The sequence below is a fragment of the Oncorhynchus tshawytscha genome, linkage group LG18, assembly GCF_018296145.1.
Source record: "Oncorhynchus tshawytscha isolate Ot180627B linkage group LG18, Otsh_v2.0, whole genome shotgun sequence".
Taxonomy (NCBI): Eukaryota; Metazoa; Chordata; class Actinopteri; order Salmoniformes; family Salmonidae; genus Oncorhynchus; species Oncorhynchus tshawytscha.
The window spans coordinates 5,666,233-5,680,054 of NC_056446.1; the positions used below are offsets into that span (position 1 = coordinate 5,666,233).

General features: G+C 40.5%; 1 protein-coding gene across 13 annotated transcripts in view; it reads left to right on the forward strand.

The window, feature by feature from the left end:
- adgrl2a (adhesion G protein-coupled receptor L2a) overlaps positions 1-13,822 on the forward strand; it is a 197,389-nt gene that overhangs the window by 26,860 nt on the left and 156,707 nt on the right. For all 13 annotated transcript variants that reach the window (XM_024377670.2, XM_024377671.2, XM_024377661.2 and 10 more), the window contains exon 2: positions 10,950-11,123. In XM_024377670.2, the coding sequence (XP_024233438.1) occupies positions 11,024-11,123 (100 nt within the window). In that variant the 5' untranslated portion in view covers positions 10,950-11,023. The remainder of the gene's footprint in view (positions 1-10,949; positions 11,124-13,822) is intronic.

The following is a 13,822-nucleotide window of genomic DNA, read 5'->3' on the forward strand; positions in this document are numbered from 1 at the left end:
GCCATCATACCTCTCAGGAAGGAGACGCATTCTGTCTCCGAGAGATGAACGTACTTTGGTGCGAAAAGTGCAAATCAATCCCAGAACAATAGCAAAGGACCTTGTGTAGATGCTGGAGGAAACAGGTACAAAAGTATCCCCAGTAAAACGAGTCCTATATTGACATAACCTGAAAGGTCGCTCAGCAAGGAAGAAGCCACTGCTCGAAAACCGTCATAAAAAAAGCCAGACTATGGTTTGCAACTGCACATGGGGACAAAGATTGTACTTTTTGGAGAAATGTCCTCTGGTCTGATGAAGGAAAAATATAACTCTTTGGCCATAATGACCATCATTATGTTTGGAGGAAAAAGCGGGAGAACACCATCCCAACCGTGAAGCACGGGGGTGGCAGCATCATGTTGTGGGGCTGCTTTGCTGCAGGAGGGACTGGTGCACTTCACAAAATAGATGACTTCATAAGGCAGGAAAATTATGTGGATATGTTGAAGCAACATCTCAAGACATCAGTCAGGAAGTTAAAGCTTGGTCGCAAATGGGTCTTCCAAATGGCTAATGACCCCAAGCATACTTCCAAATTTGTGACAAAATGGCTTAAGGACAACAAAGTCAAGGTATTGGAGTGGCCATCACAAAGCCGACCTCAATCCTATAGAAAATTTGTGGGCAGACCTGAAAAAAGCTTGTGCGAGCAAGGAGGCCTACAAACCTGACTCAGTTACACCAGCTCTGTCAGGAGGATTTGACCAAAATTCACCCAACTTATTGTGGGACGCTTGTGGAAAGCTACCTGAAACGTTTGACCCAGGTAAAACAATTTAAAACCTGTTGACGGGATAGGGTTCCCTTTTGGGAACGACCCCTCCCACGTTCAGCTGGAACGGTGGCGCACGGAATGCAAAAATATTCTTAGAAATATTTAACCTCCACACATTAACAAGTCCAATAGCTCAAATGAAAGATAAACACCGTGTTCATCTAGCCAGCAAGTCAGATTTCTAAAATGTTTTACGGCGAAAACATAGCACATATTTATGTCAAACCACCACCAAAGACACAGCTAATTTGAATAGCCAAGTTGAATAGCCGCAGGATTAAAAGAAAAATAATTCACTAACCTTTTGAAAATCTTCATCAGATGACAGTAATAGGACATGTTACACAGTACCTTTATGTTTTTTTCAATAATATGCAATTTATATCCATAAATCTCTGTTTACAATGACGCCATGTTCAAAAAATGCTACTCAAATGTCCTGAGAAATGATGATAGCCCCGGCAGATAACGTCAGATAACAAGCAATACACATCATAAACTTTGACTAAATATACATGTTCTACATATAGTTAGAAAGATACACTTCTTCTTAATGCAACCGCTGTGTTACATTTATTTTTAACGTTACAGAATTCGTTCACTAGGCTATAATATGAGACGGCGCTCAGAAATTAGCATTATGTCTCCTCTATCTCGGAGTCCACAGAAACCCATAATTTTCACATAAATATTCCCTTACCTTTGATGTTCTTCGATCAGAAGACATGGAAGGAGTTATACTTACCGAAAACTGCGTTTGGTTTTCAAGTCTGTGTCTTTAGGTTATCAAACACAACAAATTCCGGTTGAAATGCAGCCAAAATTCTAGTGGATGCGCATCTAAACTTCAAAATTACATATTATATGTCGACTAAACTGGTCAAACTAAGTGCAGAATCAAACTTTAGCATGTTCTAAATGTGCAAAACAATCCTTAGCTCGAACAGACAAACCTACATCGTTTGGTCAATCCTGGAAGAAAGAGAGCTCCGGACCCGACGCGCGCATGAAAGTACATGTATTTTCGCGTGACCCGGAGGTTTCAGCCCGCCAAAACTCAAGGGAGCGCGCGATTCTCACAATGAGAGGCCCCACTGAAAGGGGACATCGCGCTGAAGAGATAAGAACTGTTCCCAGATCCGTAGCTGGTTGGGAAGGGTGGGGGCGATGACGTCAAAGTTGGCCCAACTTTCATGATGGCAAGAGAGAGTTTGGGAGAATGGCTGCCCTGAGAGTTCTGCTTTACATACAGACATAATTTGAACGGTTTTAGAAGCTTTAGAGTGTTTTCTATTCAATAATTATTATTATATGCATATATTAGCAATTTTTGACAGATTTTTTTTCTGTTTACTATGGGCACGCAATTCCTCCAAAGGGGGCAGTAGTCAGCCCTATCTTTAACAGGTTTTAAAGGCAATTCTACCAAATACTAATTGAGTGTATGTAAACTTCTGACGCACTGGGAATGTGATGAAAGAAATAAAAGCTGAAGTAAATCATTCTCTCTGCTATTATTCTGACATTTCACATTCTTAAAATAAAGTGGTGATCCTAATGGACCTAAGACAGGGAATTTTTACGAGGATTAAATGCCAGGAATTGTTTAATACGGAGTTTAAATGTACTTGGCTAAGGTGTATGTAAACTTCAACTGTATACACATCTTTAAATAAAAAATAATAAATTTACCTTCCAACCCTACCACTTCTCCCCCAATTGGAGTAAACTAGTGAACAACATTTAGTCCTGTATTTCCATCTTATACATACTATAAACATTTTATCGACAGTATGTTTCAACAGTTTTATGTTGTTTGTTTTAACTCTTCCCTCAACCTCTCCAATATATTTATGATGTCCATTCCGTTTGATTTCTATTTGCCATATCATTCAAACTGTGCTCTTTCAAAAAAGTTCTTAACCTATATACGTTTTACAGGCACAGTATGTTTTACATTAGTTATATTGTTATTAGTTATTATTTTGATAAAGTATGACTGAGTTTACATATAAATGCCTGGAAGATTTACATTTTGGAGTATCTCTTGTAAAATGTGTTAAAATAATGTATAGTAACCCTAGGAGTAAAAAGGTAAAATATGTCTATTTCTCAGAAAGATTTAAAATGTCAAGAGGAGTAAAACAAGGTTGTCCACTATTGGCAGTGAAGAGGCGACTCTGGGATGCTGGCATTCTAGGCCGAGTTGCAAAGAAAAAGCCATGTCTCAGACTGGCCAATAAAAAGAAAATATTAATATGGGCAAAAGAACAAAGACACCAGACAGAGGAACTCTGCCTAGAAGGCCAGCATGCCAGAGTCGCCCCTTCACTGTTGACGTTGAGACTGGTGTTTTGCGGGTTCTATTTAATGAAGCTGCCAGTTGAGAACTTGAGGCGTCTGTTTCTCAAACTAGACACTAATGTAATTGTCCTCTTGCTCAGTTGTGCACCGGGCCCTCCAACTCCTCTTTCTGTTCTGGTTAGAGCCAGTTTGCGCAGTGCTGTGAAGGGAGTAGTACACTTTGTACGAGATCTTCAGTTTCTTGGCAATTTCTCACATGGAAGAGCCTTCTTTTCTTAGAACAAGAATAGACTGACACGTTTCAGAATAAAGGTTTTGTTTCTAGCCATTTGAGCCTGTAATCAAACCCACAAATGCCGATGCTCCAGATACTCAACTAGTCTAAAGAAGGCCAGCTTTATTCCTTCTTTAAGCAGAACAGCAGTTTACAGCTGTGCTAACATAATTGCAGTTTACCACCAACCTTACTCATCTTCTCTGGATCTGGCTCCCAGTCTAATCACTCCCCTTTCAGCTATCATCCACTCTCTTCTCTGCCTCTGCATAGGAAACTTTCTGCCCAACTCAAACTCTGGCAATCTCAACCTGTCTCTCTCTCACAGGGCACTTCAAATCCCCAGCTGCATGGGCACCCCCTCAGTTGACCCACAGTGCTCTCTCTATCCCAACTGTACACTCCCTCTGACTATGCCCTCCTGTGACAATAACTCTAGTACGAACTCGGACCCAGGAGCAGAGAAACACAGCAGGCAGAGGTGAGGGTAAATCCAGAATGATTACTGAAGTATTCACAGGAAAAACACGTGCACATGAGTACAATACAAAACAAGACAAGAGACCTGAGCAACCGGCCCAGTTCCAATAAGGAACCTAAATAGTCCTAAACCAGGTGAACCCAATAATCCCAATCAGGCTCACCTGGACACTGTAAACATAAGGGTGCCCTCCAGTGGCACCCTCAGGGATAATACTCTATGATGACCTCTAACCTGTGACACACTCATACACATTTCTCACATCATGGGATCTCCTTCTTCACACTGCTGCAGTATGTCCGAATCCTTGGCACCTTAAGTGCCGTAGCGGGTTCGGAACATAGACCTTCACAGATTAGCAAATATAATCTAACCTGAATTTATCATGTAGAAACTCTGTGTCAAAACTCAACATGACAGACAGGGTATTCTCACTCTCGCCATTGCCACTGGGTCTACGTCTCACCAAACGGCTTGCGTCACAAACACCAGGAATTTATTTTTCATTTGATCTACTTCTAGACTCAATGTTACCCCACTGATAACGCCTTTGAGTGGCGCCGTCTTCTGGAGAGCAAAGCACGCCACAGGTTGAGCCTGAGCCGCGAAGCTTCCTCTGGGCGGAGGATGCACAAATACTCTAAACAATTCCTCTTCTCCAAACTATCACAGATATAACTATTCCCAGTTTGTCCTTTAACCAGCTTGACACAACGTACAGGCCTGTGAAAAAGAATTTACCCCCTATCTGATTATCTCTATTTTTGCACGTCTTTATACTGAATGTTATCAGATCTTCAACCAAAACCTGATATTAGATAAAGGGAACCGGAATGTTCAAATAAACAAAATTGATGGTTGTTTTATTTATTTAATTAACAAAGTTATGCAACACCCTATCCCCCTTGTGTGAAAAAGTAATTGCCTCCTTTCACTAAATTACTGGTTGTGCCACCTTTAGCTGCAATGACTGCAGCCAAATGATTCCTGTAGTTGTTGATCACATCGCTGTGGAGGAATTCTGGCCCACGTGCAAAACTGCATGCAGAACTGCTTTAACTCAGCGACATTTGTGGGTTTTCACACATGAACTGCTCGTTTCCATCCCTGCCACAACGTTTCAATTGGGATTAGGTCTGGACTTTGACATTATAAAACTACTCATGTAGACTTGATTGTGTGTTTTAGATCATTGTCTTGCTGCATGACCCAGCTCACAGATGGATGGCCTGACATTTTCCTGTAGAATTATCAGAGCAGAATTCATGGTTCCCTCTATTAGGACACGTTGTCTAGGTTCTGTGGCAGCAAAGCATCACCCTTTTTTTAACCTTTAATTAACTAGGCAAGTTAGTTAAGAACAAACTTTTATTTTCAATGAAGGCCTAGGAACAATGGGTTAACTGCCTTGTTCAGGGGTAGAAGAACAGTTTTTTACCTTGTCAGCTCAGAGATTCGATCTTACAACCTTTTGGTTACTAGTCCAACGCTCTAACCACTAGGCTGCCTGCTGTCCCCTGCCATCACTATGCATGACCGTTGGTAAGAGGTTCTTCCTGTGAAATGCAGTGTTTGGTTTTCTCCAGGCATAATGTGAACCATGTTGCCCAAAAAGTTACACTTTTGAATCATATGTCCATAGAACCTCATACCAAAGGTCAAAACGTAAAAACCACTGAGCTAGCAAGCAGATTGTTGATTTGCTGTAGAGCTATAGGATCTGGTGCAGCACAAACGTCAAATTGTAGGGAGAGAGTATTGCCATAAATTAATATGCCACTCCAAAAATTGGTTGGTGATCGAGAATATGAACCGTTTACTTTGCAAGCTCACCAGCAAAGGGGCATCAAGCAGCAATTACTAACATAGGCCTTCTGTTTTTTTGGTATGTCAAAATTGCTTGAAATAAGATAATTTACTTGAATTTGGAATTTGTTGTTCAAATTAATTATAATATAATCAAAATGTTTGTAGACGAAATAATGAAAAGGGCTGTCTGGTAGCCTCAATAAATAAACAAAGATTTGTAGTTGAACAAATCATTGCCAGATTGTTTTAACTTGTCTTGCTCTTAGAATGTACGATTTGAACTTGACTCAACCCATTCTACTTGGGGCTCAACTTTAGACTTGGACCTTGTAGCTTGTCACTCGAATAATAGTGACTTGGCCCCACCTCTGCTTAAAACTGTGTTATAATCTCCCACCATAATAACAGGATAACGTGTTCCCTGCAAGCTCAATAGATTGTTATGTATATTTTCGAAGATGTGTGGATCATCATTATTTGGTCCGTATAGATCAATGAGTGTCACGTTCTGACCTTTATTTCTGTTGTTTTGTCATTATTTAGTATGGTCAGGGCGTTAGTTGGGGTGGGCAGTCTATGTTTGTTTTTCTATGATTTTGGGATTTCTATGTTTCGGCCTTGTATGGTTCTCAATCAGAGGCAGGTGTCATTAGTTGTCTCTGATTGAGAATGATACTTAGGTAGCCTGGGTTTCACTGTTTGTTTGTGGGTGATTGTCTATGTTAGTTGCTTGTGTCAGCACAGTCCTTATGAAAGCTTCACGGTCGTTATTTGTTTATTGTTTTTTTTACAGTTTATTTAGTGTTTTTCGTCATCTATTAAATGATGCATTCACACCACGCTGCGCTTTGGTCCGCTTCTTACGACGATCGTGACAATGAGCCAAATGTGTTTATCGTCCAATAGCATTTTTTAAAGGATCCACTTTCCTTGTGGGTCTGTTTGGATAATTTTCACTTTTGGATCAAAATGATTGTTAATTAATATCATCACCCCTTTAGATTTTTTTTCTCCCACAGAAATAAATGTGTTCCTCTCAGTCCATTTTCCACACAACATCATCTATAGTTGTAGAGTGAGTTTACTGTAAACAATAGGTATTACATACCTTGTCTTTTAGCTAGGTAAAGATTGATTGTCTTTTTATAATCTGCTAAACCATTACAAATTATAATTAGCTATACTTATTTTTACCACTTACCATAATGAGATACAAGTTTCAGTTATACATGAATTTACTACCAAAAAGTACCATTGCAATCAAGCAGCTAGGCATATCTATATATGAGATTTCTAATGTTCCTAACAGTCCTCCTTTGTCCCTCCCCTAAAACATCACATGGGTAGCATTTTTGGATTTTCCATGTGTGCTCCATAACATTGATCCTAGGGCCCATGAGAAGTTGGGACACTTCCCTTGAAAAAAGCTCAAAGGGCCAGTTACACAAAAACAGGTTAGAGCAGTAAGCATTTCTACCCCTTTCACCTCAGTTGTACTATATTTATTTATTTTATCTTTATTTAACTAGGCAAGTCAGTTAAGAACAAATTCTTATTTTCAATGACGGCCTAGGAACAGTGGGTTAACTGCCTGTTCAGGGGCAGAAAAACAGATTTGTACCTTGTCAGCTTAGGGGTTTGAACTTACAACCTTCCGGTTACTAGCCCAACGCTCTAACCACTGTTCCACCCCTATACATTTGGTATAATTGTCTTTTTCTTATCCCCAAATGCATTCATTTTCAAATTAGACAGATAATACACATAGGTAGGTCCTACAAAAATAGAATTACCTTTAACAAGTAGCAGGCAGTAGAAATCTGAAATTTGAGGAAGCAAATATAACATGAGATTCAATGTAATCTGTGTTTCTGGTCATACCTCATACCAATAAGAACAGAAATAATGATAATGATAATAGCAACAATAATATCAATAATCATGATAATACCAATAATGATAATAATACCAACTGTAGTATTAACATTAAAATAATAATACTATTAGTGACAAAAATAGCAGCCATAGTTGTACAGATTAACATACCATTCATTTGGTGTAGGAAAATATTACCATTTCTGTCCCATACAGTCCCTATCATCACCCCCCACACACACACACACACACACATACATGCACGCACGCACGCACACACACACACTCCTCTCCCCATGCACACACGCACACACACACACGAGTAGGCTTGCTATGTGAATGCGCATACAGTTGTAACAGTGCGCGAGGAGTGCCAATTGTGCAGGGGCCTCATTTATAACCGTTGTGTAAATTTAACACTAAATATCTACTAAAGATTTATAAACTACACACCCATGTTTCCCATTCTAAATCAGACCTGTCATAAAATTGCACACGTGGATGAGTATTATAATACCACCTGAAAAACTCCCATCACTCACCTTTTATGGTGACAATAACATCCTTATTTACTGTATAGTTTGGAAGTATTGGAATTAGGCCAAGACAGTATCTAAAGGAATTGCAATGGCGAACTTGATCAAATGTCTTTGGAAGAGTTTGTGTTATCTGAATGTTTCTGAAAGATGAAAGCAATTGCAAATTGTTGTGGACCTGTAAATAGATTTTTTAAATGCAATAATATTTTGTATTCACATTTTCCTCAAACATAAATATGCCACTGCCTGGGAATTACCCGTATACATGGATGAACGCTTCACAGCAGACTGGAACCATTTAACTAAGTTTTATTTGTAGCTACATCTTGTTTGGCCAGCGTTGTGTCAAGTCACTCCGGTTCACACTGACCATGGTCAGTAGCAAGTCACCTTTTCCAACTGATCTGTCGATAGTGCCTGCTAAATTAGGGCATCAATGTTGTTGAAAAAAGTAGCAAAACTTTTGTAGTTCTCGATGGCTAAAAGTTATATATTTAAAAAACAGCGCAGTAGAAATGACTATCAACACATACTGAGCAGCTCACGTTATAAACAGAAGCATGCTACATGGCAGACCAATCCAAACTCATCGCCCTGCATGTCCAGCCCATCTATTAGTTCAGACAATCATGGCTAGCAGGAAGGTTCCTGCCTTTTTCCCTGGCTAAACTACTAGGCCCGTTATTTAACAATTTTATTTGTATTTACGGATGTAATACACGTTTGTTATTTAAGGCACATGAAAGTTCATGTTCCAGAAGGCATTTCTGCCCCAAAAAATGCATTTCGATAAACAATGTATGTTTACTTTCAAATGCCTCTCCTGTGAAGTTGTGATGTGCGATATATGACTAGTTTCCTGAAACGAGTCACAAATGGCAACTTTTGCGTGAAAAGTGGCGCATATTTTGGGGCATATTGAGTATGTAACATTTATAAATGAAGCACAAGGGCCTACTTAAATGTCTCAGAGCGACTGATGTCACCGATTGAAGTGCTACAAAGCGTGCACCGCTAGCTAGCCATTTCACAGTGGTTACACTCATCCCCCTTTGACCTTCTTCTCTGCAGCAACTCCAGCAGTGTGATCCGTGTCAACAGAATCAAACTAACAGGCTTGCTTCCATCCCTTTCCTTGCCCCAACCTGGGCTCGAACCAGGGACCCTCTGAACACACTCCTACGATAAGTGCCATCGGATATTTAATGACACAGAGATTCAATGACACCTATTTACCGTTCCATCCGAAAGACGGTACCCTACACATGGTACCAATGCCCCAGGGTAGTGATTGGGGACATTGCCCTGTGTAGGGTACCGTCTTTTGGATGGGACGGTAAACAAGTGTCCTGACTCTCCGTGTCTTTAAATATCCCATGGCACTTATCGGTGGGGTGTTAACCCCAGTGTCCTGGCTAAATTCCAATCTGGCCCTCATACCACCATGGCTACCTAATCATCCCCAGCTTCCAACTGGTTCATTCATCCCCTGTAACTATTCCCCAGGTCATTGCTGTAAATGACAATGTGTTCTCAGTCAAATTACCTGTACAATAAAAAAATTAAAAAACCTATTGCTCCACAAAAGCTGCAGCCCTTGCAGAGGAAGGGAAAAAAGTACTTCAAGGTCTCAGAGTGAGTGACGTCATCGATTGAAACGCTTCTAGCATGCACCGCTAACTAACTAGCCATTTCACCCCGGTTACACACACAATGTACTGTAATATGGATATTGTTCAGACTCAGATCTGGTTTACAGTGGTCTTAAGAATTCACTAACTATAATCACATTCCTTGATAAATCTGTTTTGATGCCGCATGCAATGACCAGTAACTTTATGCAAGCGAATGCACACAGATAGGTTTTGTATCAGATTTGTGCAATATATTACAAATAGATTTCATCACCATAACTGTTTCTGTAGTGTTATTGTGACTGGCTGACAAGAATGCAACTACAAGTACTTATTGTGATTGTAAATTGTAAATATTGTGATTCTGGCCTTTGGGGCAGGGTAGCAAGCAGAAAAATAAGAGTGGAGTTGTTTTTGACTTCTCAAAAGCCAAAAGAAAAGAAAAGGTTCTACTGGGGTCCTGTGTGCCTTGTTACCCGAGTGATGGTGGCTCCCTGGGTGAATGTGATAATGGTTGATGGGAGACGAGGACGGGTGCAGCTAGTGAGTGTAAACATGCAGACAAAGGGGATCCATTAGGAGTGCACGCACCACGCATGAGCTTCCAGGTAAGGCATTTTGGTTTCACCCAGCAAGCCCGCCAGTCGGTTGTGCGCTGTATCCATGACAGCTTGCTATTTTCCTTTGTAGTAGCAAGAAAACAAACCAACAAATTCAGCCTATGTGAATGACGGGAGGGATTTTGGGGTGGGAGGAGCTACTCATGATAACTTGGTTGTGTTCACTCAGAACAACTGTGTGTAGAGACACCATTTGGCTAGCTTGTTTGTTTGTTTGGGGCAGCAGATAACTCGGTGAGCACTGCTAGCTCTTGGTCATGTGGAGGTGAAAGCAGGACCTCTGAGTAGTAGCAGACACTAGGCCCACCCCTATTGAATGGTCACTCAGCACTTAGCTTCCATTAAGGGATTTCCCTCCTCCGGATTATTGACTTCGTGGCTTTTTTTTTACTAGCTGGTCTGGATTTGTCGCATTTTACAGTTTGGGTTTCAAAAACTCCACAACGAACAAACTAAAGCACACAGAGCAGCATCAGAACTGAAGTGTTGAGGAGGATGTTAAATGAGGATGGTACATATTGTGTAAAATTCAAGACTGACTGACACCACTGGACTTTTGAACATGAGAATAATGTCTCCCTTCCTTTGCCTTGCAGGTGAGAGGATCAAGGATGAACATCTTTGAGAGCTGTTTGCCTGGACTTTAACCCCCAGTCATCGCTACCAAATCATGCAGAGACCATCCACACAAGGCACTATGGCATGCTCTCTGTGGAAACTACCAACCTTCTGCTGGCTTATTGCAATGGCCCTAATACAGTCTTCAGAGGGTAAGTACACAGTCCTGTTATGTGCAATAACCTAATATTGAAATCCTTTGAAGTTAGAAAATGATATATTAATATATATATATATATATATTAATATATATATTTTTTGTAACAATTAGACAGGGAATGTGTCAAGGGCCTGTTCTTCTCATTGTCTTCCTCAAGTTTAGCATTTAGCCTCTGAAATAAAATGGTCACTTTTGCCTGAGTAGCGCCTCTGACTGCATGCAGTAGTTGTATGAATACAGTGGCCTCAGAGGATGCGGGATAATATTGAGTGGTTTCATTAGTTGGTGAATTGTGATTGGTTTGAGATTTTCTGCTTCAAAGCATCACTTGTCCCTGATGCAATCAAAGCTTCTACTGGATACATGTTTAATTTTGCACTGAGATTCCCTTGCATATACTGTACATCTTAACCTAGAAATCTAAACCATAAATGTTTTTAATCACAGAATAATTGGGCTTTGATTAATAGACTAAAATAGATCAGAATCATGCCTGAACTATCTCATAACCATTCAGGCCAACATAATATGCATAATGGCAGGAATAGTACACCCACAAATGTATTAGGATCTTCCAATATTTCAAATTTAGGCTTTATGCCAAATGTAGCATCTTTACAATGCAAGGAATCAGTAAAGGCACTGTTTGGGGGGTTTATTTGTACCAACTATTCACTGCTCTTTCTTCTAATGGTTGGATTGACAAGGAGCGGTTATCCTATATGGGTGAATCAAACCAAAAAATTAATAATTTGTTCATGAAATATAGATGCCCAATCCTGTGCATATTATGATCCCATCTAACACTGAGGTGGACTCACAACAGTGTTTGTCCCAAATGGCACCCTATTCCCTACTTAGTGCACTCCTTTCTATGGGCCCTGGTCAAAAATATTGCACTATGTACGGAATAGGGTGCCACTTGGAAAAACAGCCACAGTCTTTGCTACAATGGTCTGTTGCTGCTTGTCTGGTGTAGTGTAGCCTGTGGGCTGGAAGGGATTTACATAGTAGAGGACCAAGGTGAATGCTGACGAGAGGTGAGACGATAAAACAGAAATTATCAACACCGACCAAACCGAGCACTTATCGTGGACACTTCTCTGATATCATTCATCACGATAAGTAGCATATACTAGAGAAATGTGAAGTTTGAAGAATGATGACAGTAATCTTTTGCCTGAACTGAGAGATATTGTCCTGAAAACGAGCCAAAGAAGGTGGTCCCCGTTTTCAGCCTGCGTTAATAGATGCACCTATTCACCAATCCATATGAAACCTTTTCATTTGGTTTCTCGTGAGCCCCTCTTCTCCTCGCAGTCCCGTTCTAACAACGGGGCTCGGCCTTGCAGGAGTTTCATTAAATAATATTCCCAAGTAAACATGGTTCATTAAACTGCATCCTGCCTGTAATATATTTTTAATGCATTTTTATAATTGAATTAAAATGGGTTACTGCCGTGCTATAAATGGCTAGAAGTTTTGATTTAAGAGACTACAAGATTGATTGCTCTGAGAGTTCTCCCGCTCTTCTTTCCTTTACATCCCTCGAAAATTCACATCTCATCGTCCCCATTTGACTCTGTGGGCAGACGTACAGTGGGGTCCGAAATTATTGACACCATGATAAAGATGAGCAAACATTACTGTTAAGGCAGATTGCCTATTTAACTACTGCACTGGGTGAGGTAGAATAACATTCTAGCATTGTTAGGAGATCTGGAGAGACCTGGTCAGTCAATTACTAATACTCTTAGTAAAAGTATTTATCTTCAACTTGCAATCTGTGGATTTTATTTGACTAGATAGATTAAAATTGTATGTTAAACATCACAGCATAGTTGAAAGATATATGGCGTGTAATCCGAAGAGGTGGCCAGCAGAGATGGGTGGGATGGGTTGAGGGTTGGGATGTAGAATTGGAGACAAGTGGGAGTGGAGTTGCTGGGTGGGGGATAGAATGAAGGTCAAACATAAAAGTACAAAAATAAAGTCAAAACAAAAAGTATGTTTGAATGACACTGAGGGGCAACGTTGTTTCAGCTAATTCCTGTTTGCTTGAGGCTGATGCCGCACAGGTGTTTGTACACATGCATGGAATGGAATAATTATACAATGGAATACTTTTATTCTGATTTTGGGGGCGGGGGGTGGGGGGAGGGTCTCTGATGGTTGAGGGGCAGCTCTCAGGGAGGGCTGGTGTCCTGGCGGTTGGTCTCGGAGGGTTGATGGCCTGGCAGTTGGGAGCTTGGGCCTGATATTTTGCTGGTTTGGGTTCCCGTTTTTTAGCTTGTGGGAGATCTGTCTGTGCCAGGGCGTTGACCCTGGTTGCTTCTGTGGGTCACTCTGGATGGGAGTCTGTTAAATGACTGAATGTAATGTAAAATGTTGAGTGGCTTCTCTGCAAGTAGATTGTATGTTTAAAAAAAAGATATGAGAATCCACATGACCATATATAATAAACACAGCATTCCAACAAAATCTCAGAGCCAGTAGTCAAATCATAAACCATCATTCTCCCCAAAGCATTTACAAATAGATGAATTTCAAGGCATACCCAACATTACTTTCCGTATAACATCAAACATTCTACCACTATTCCCAACAGTGCGTCTTAAGATGCACATGAACTGAAACATCAAACAGAAAGGAAAATGTAAACAGTATTGTGGGTTACTCACAGTTGGGTAT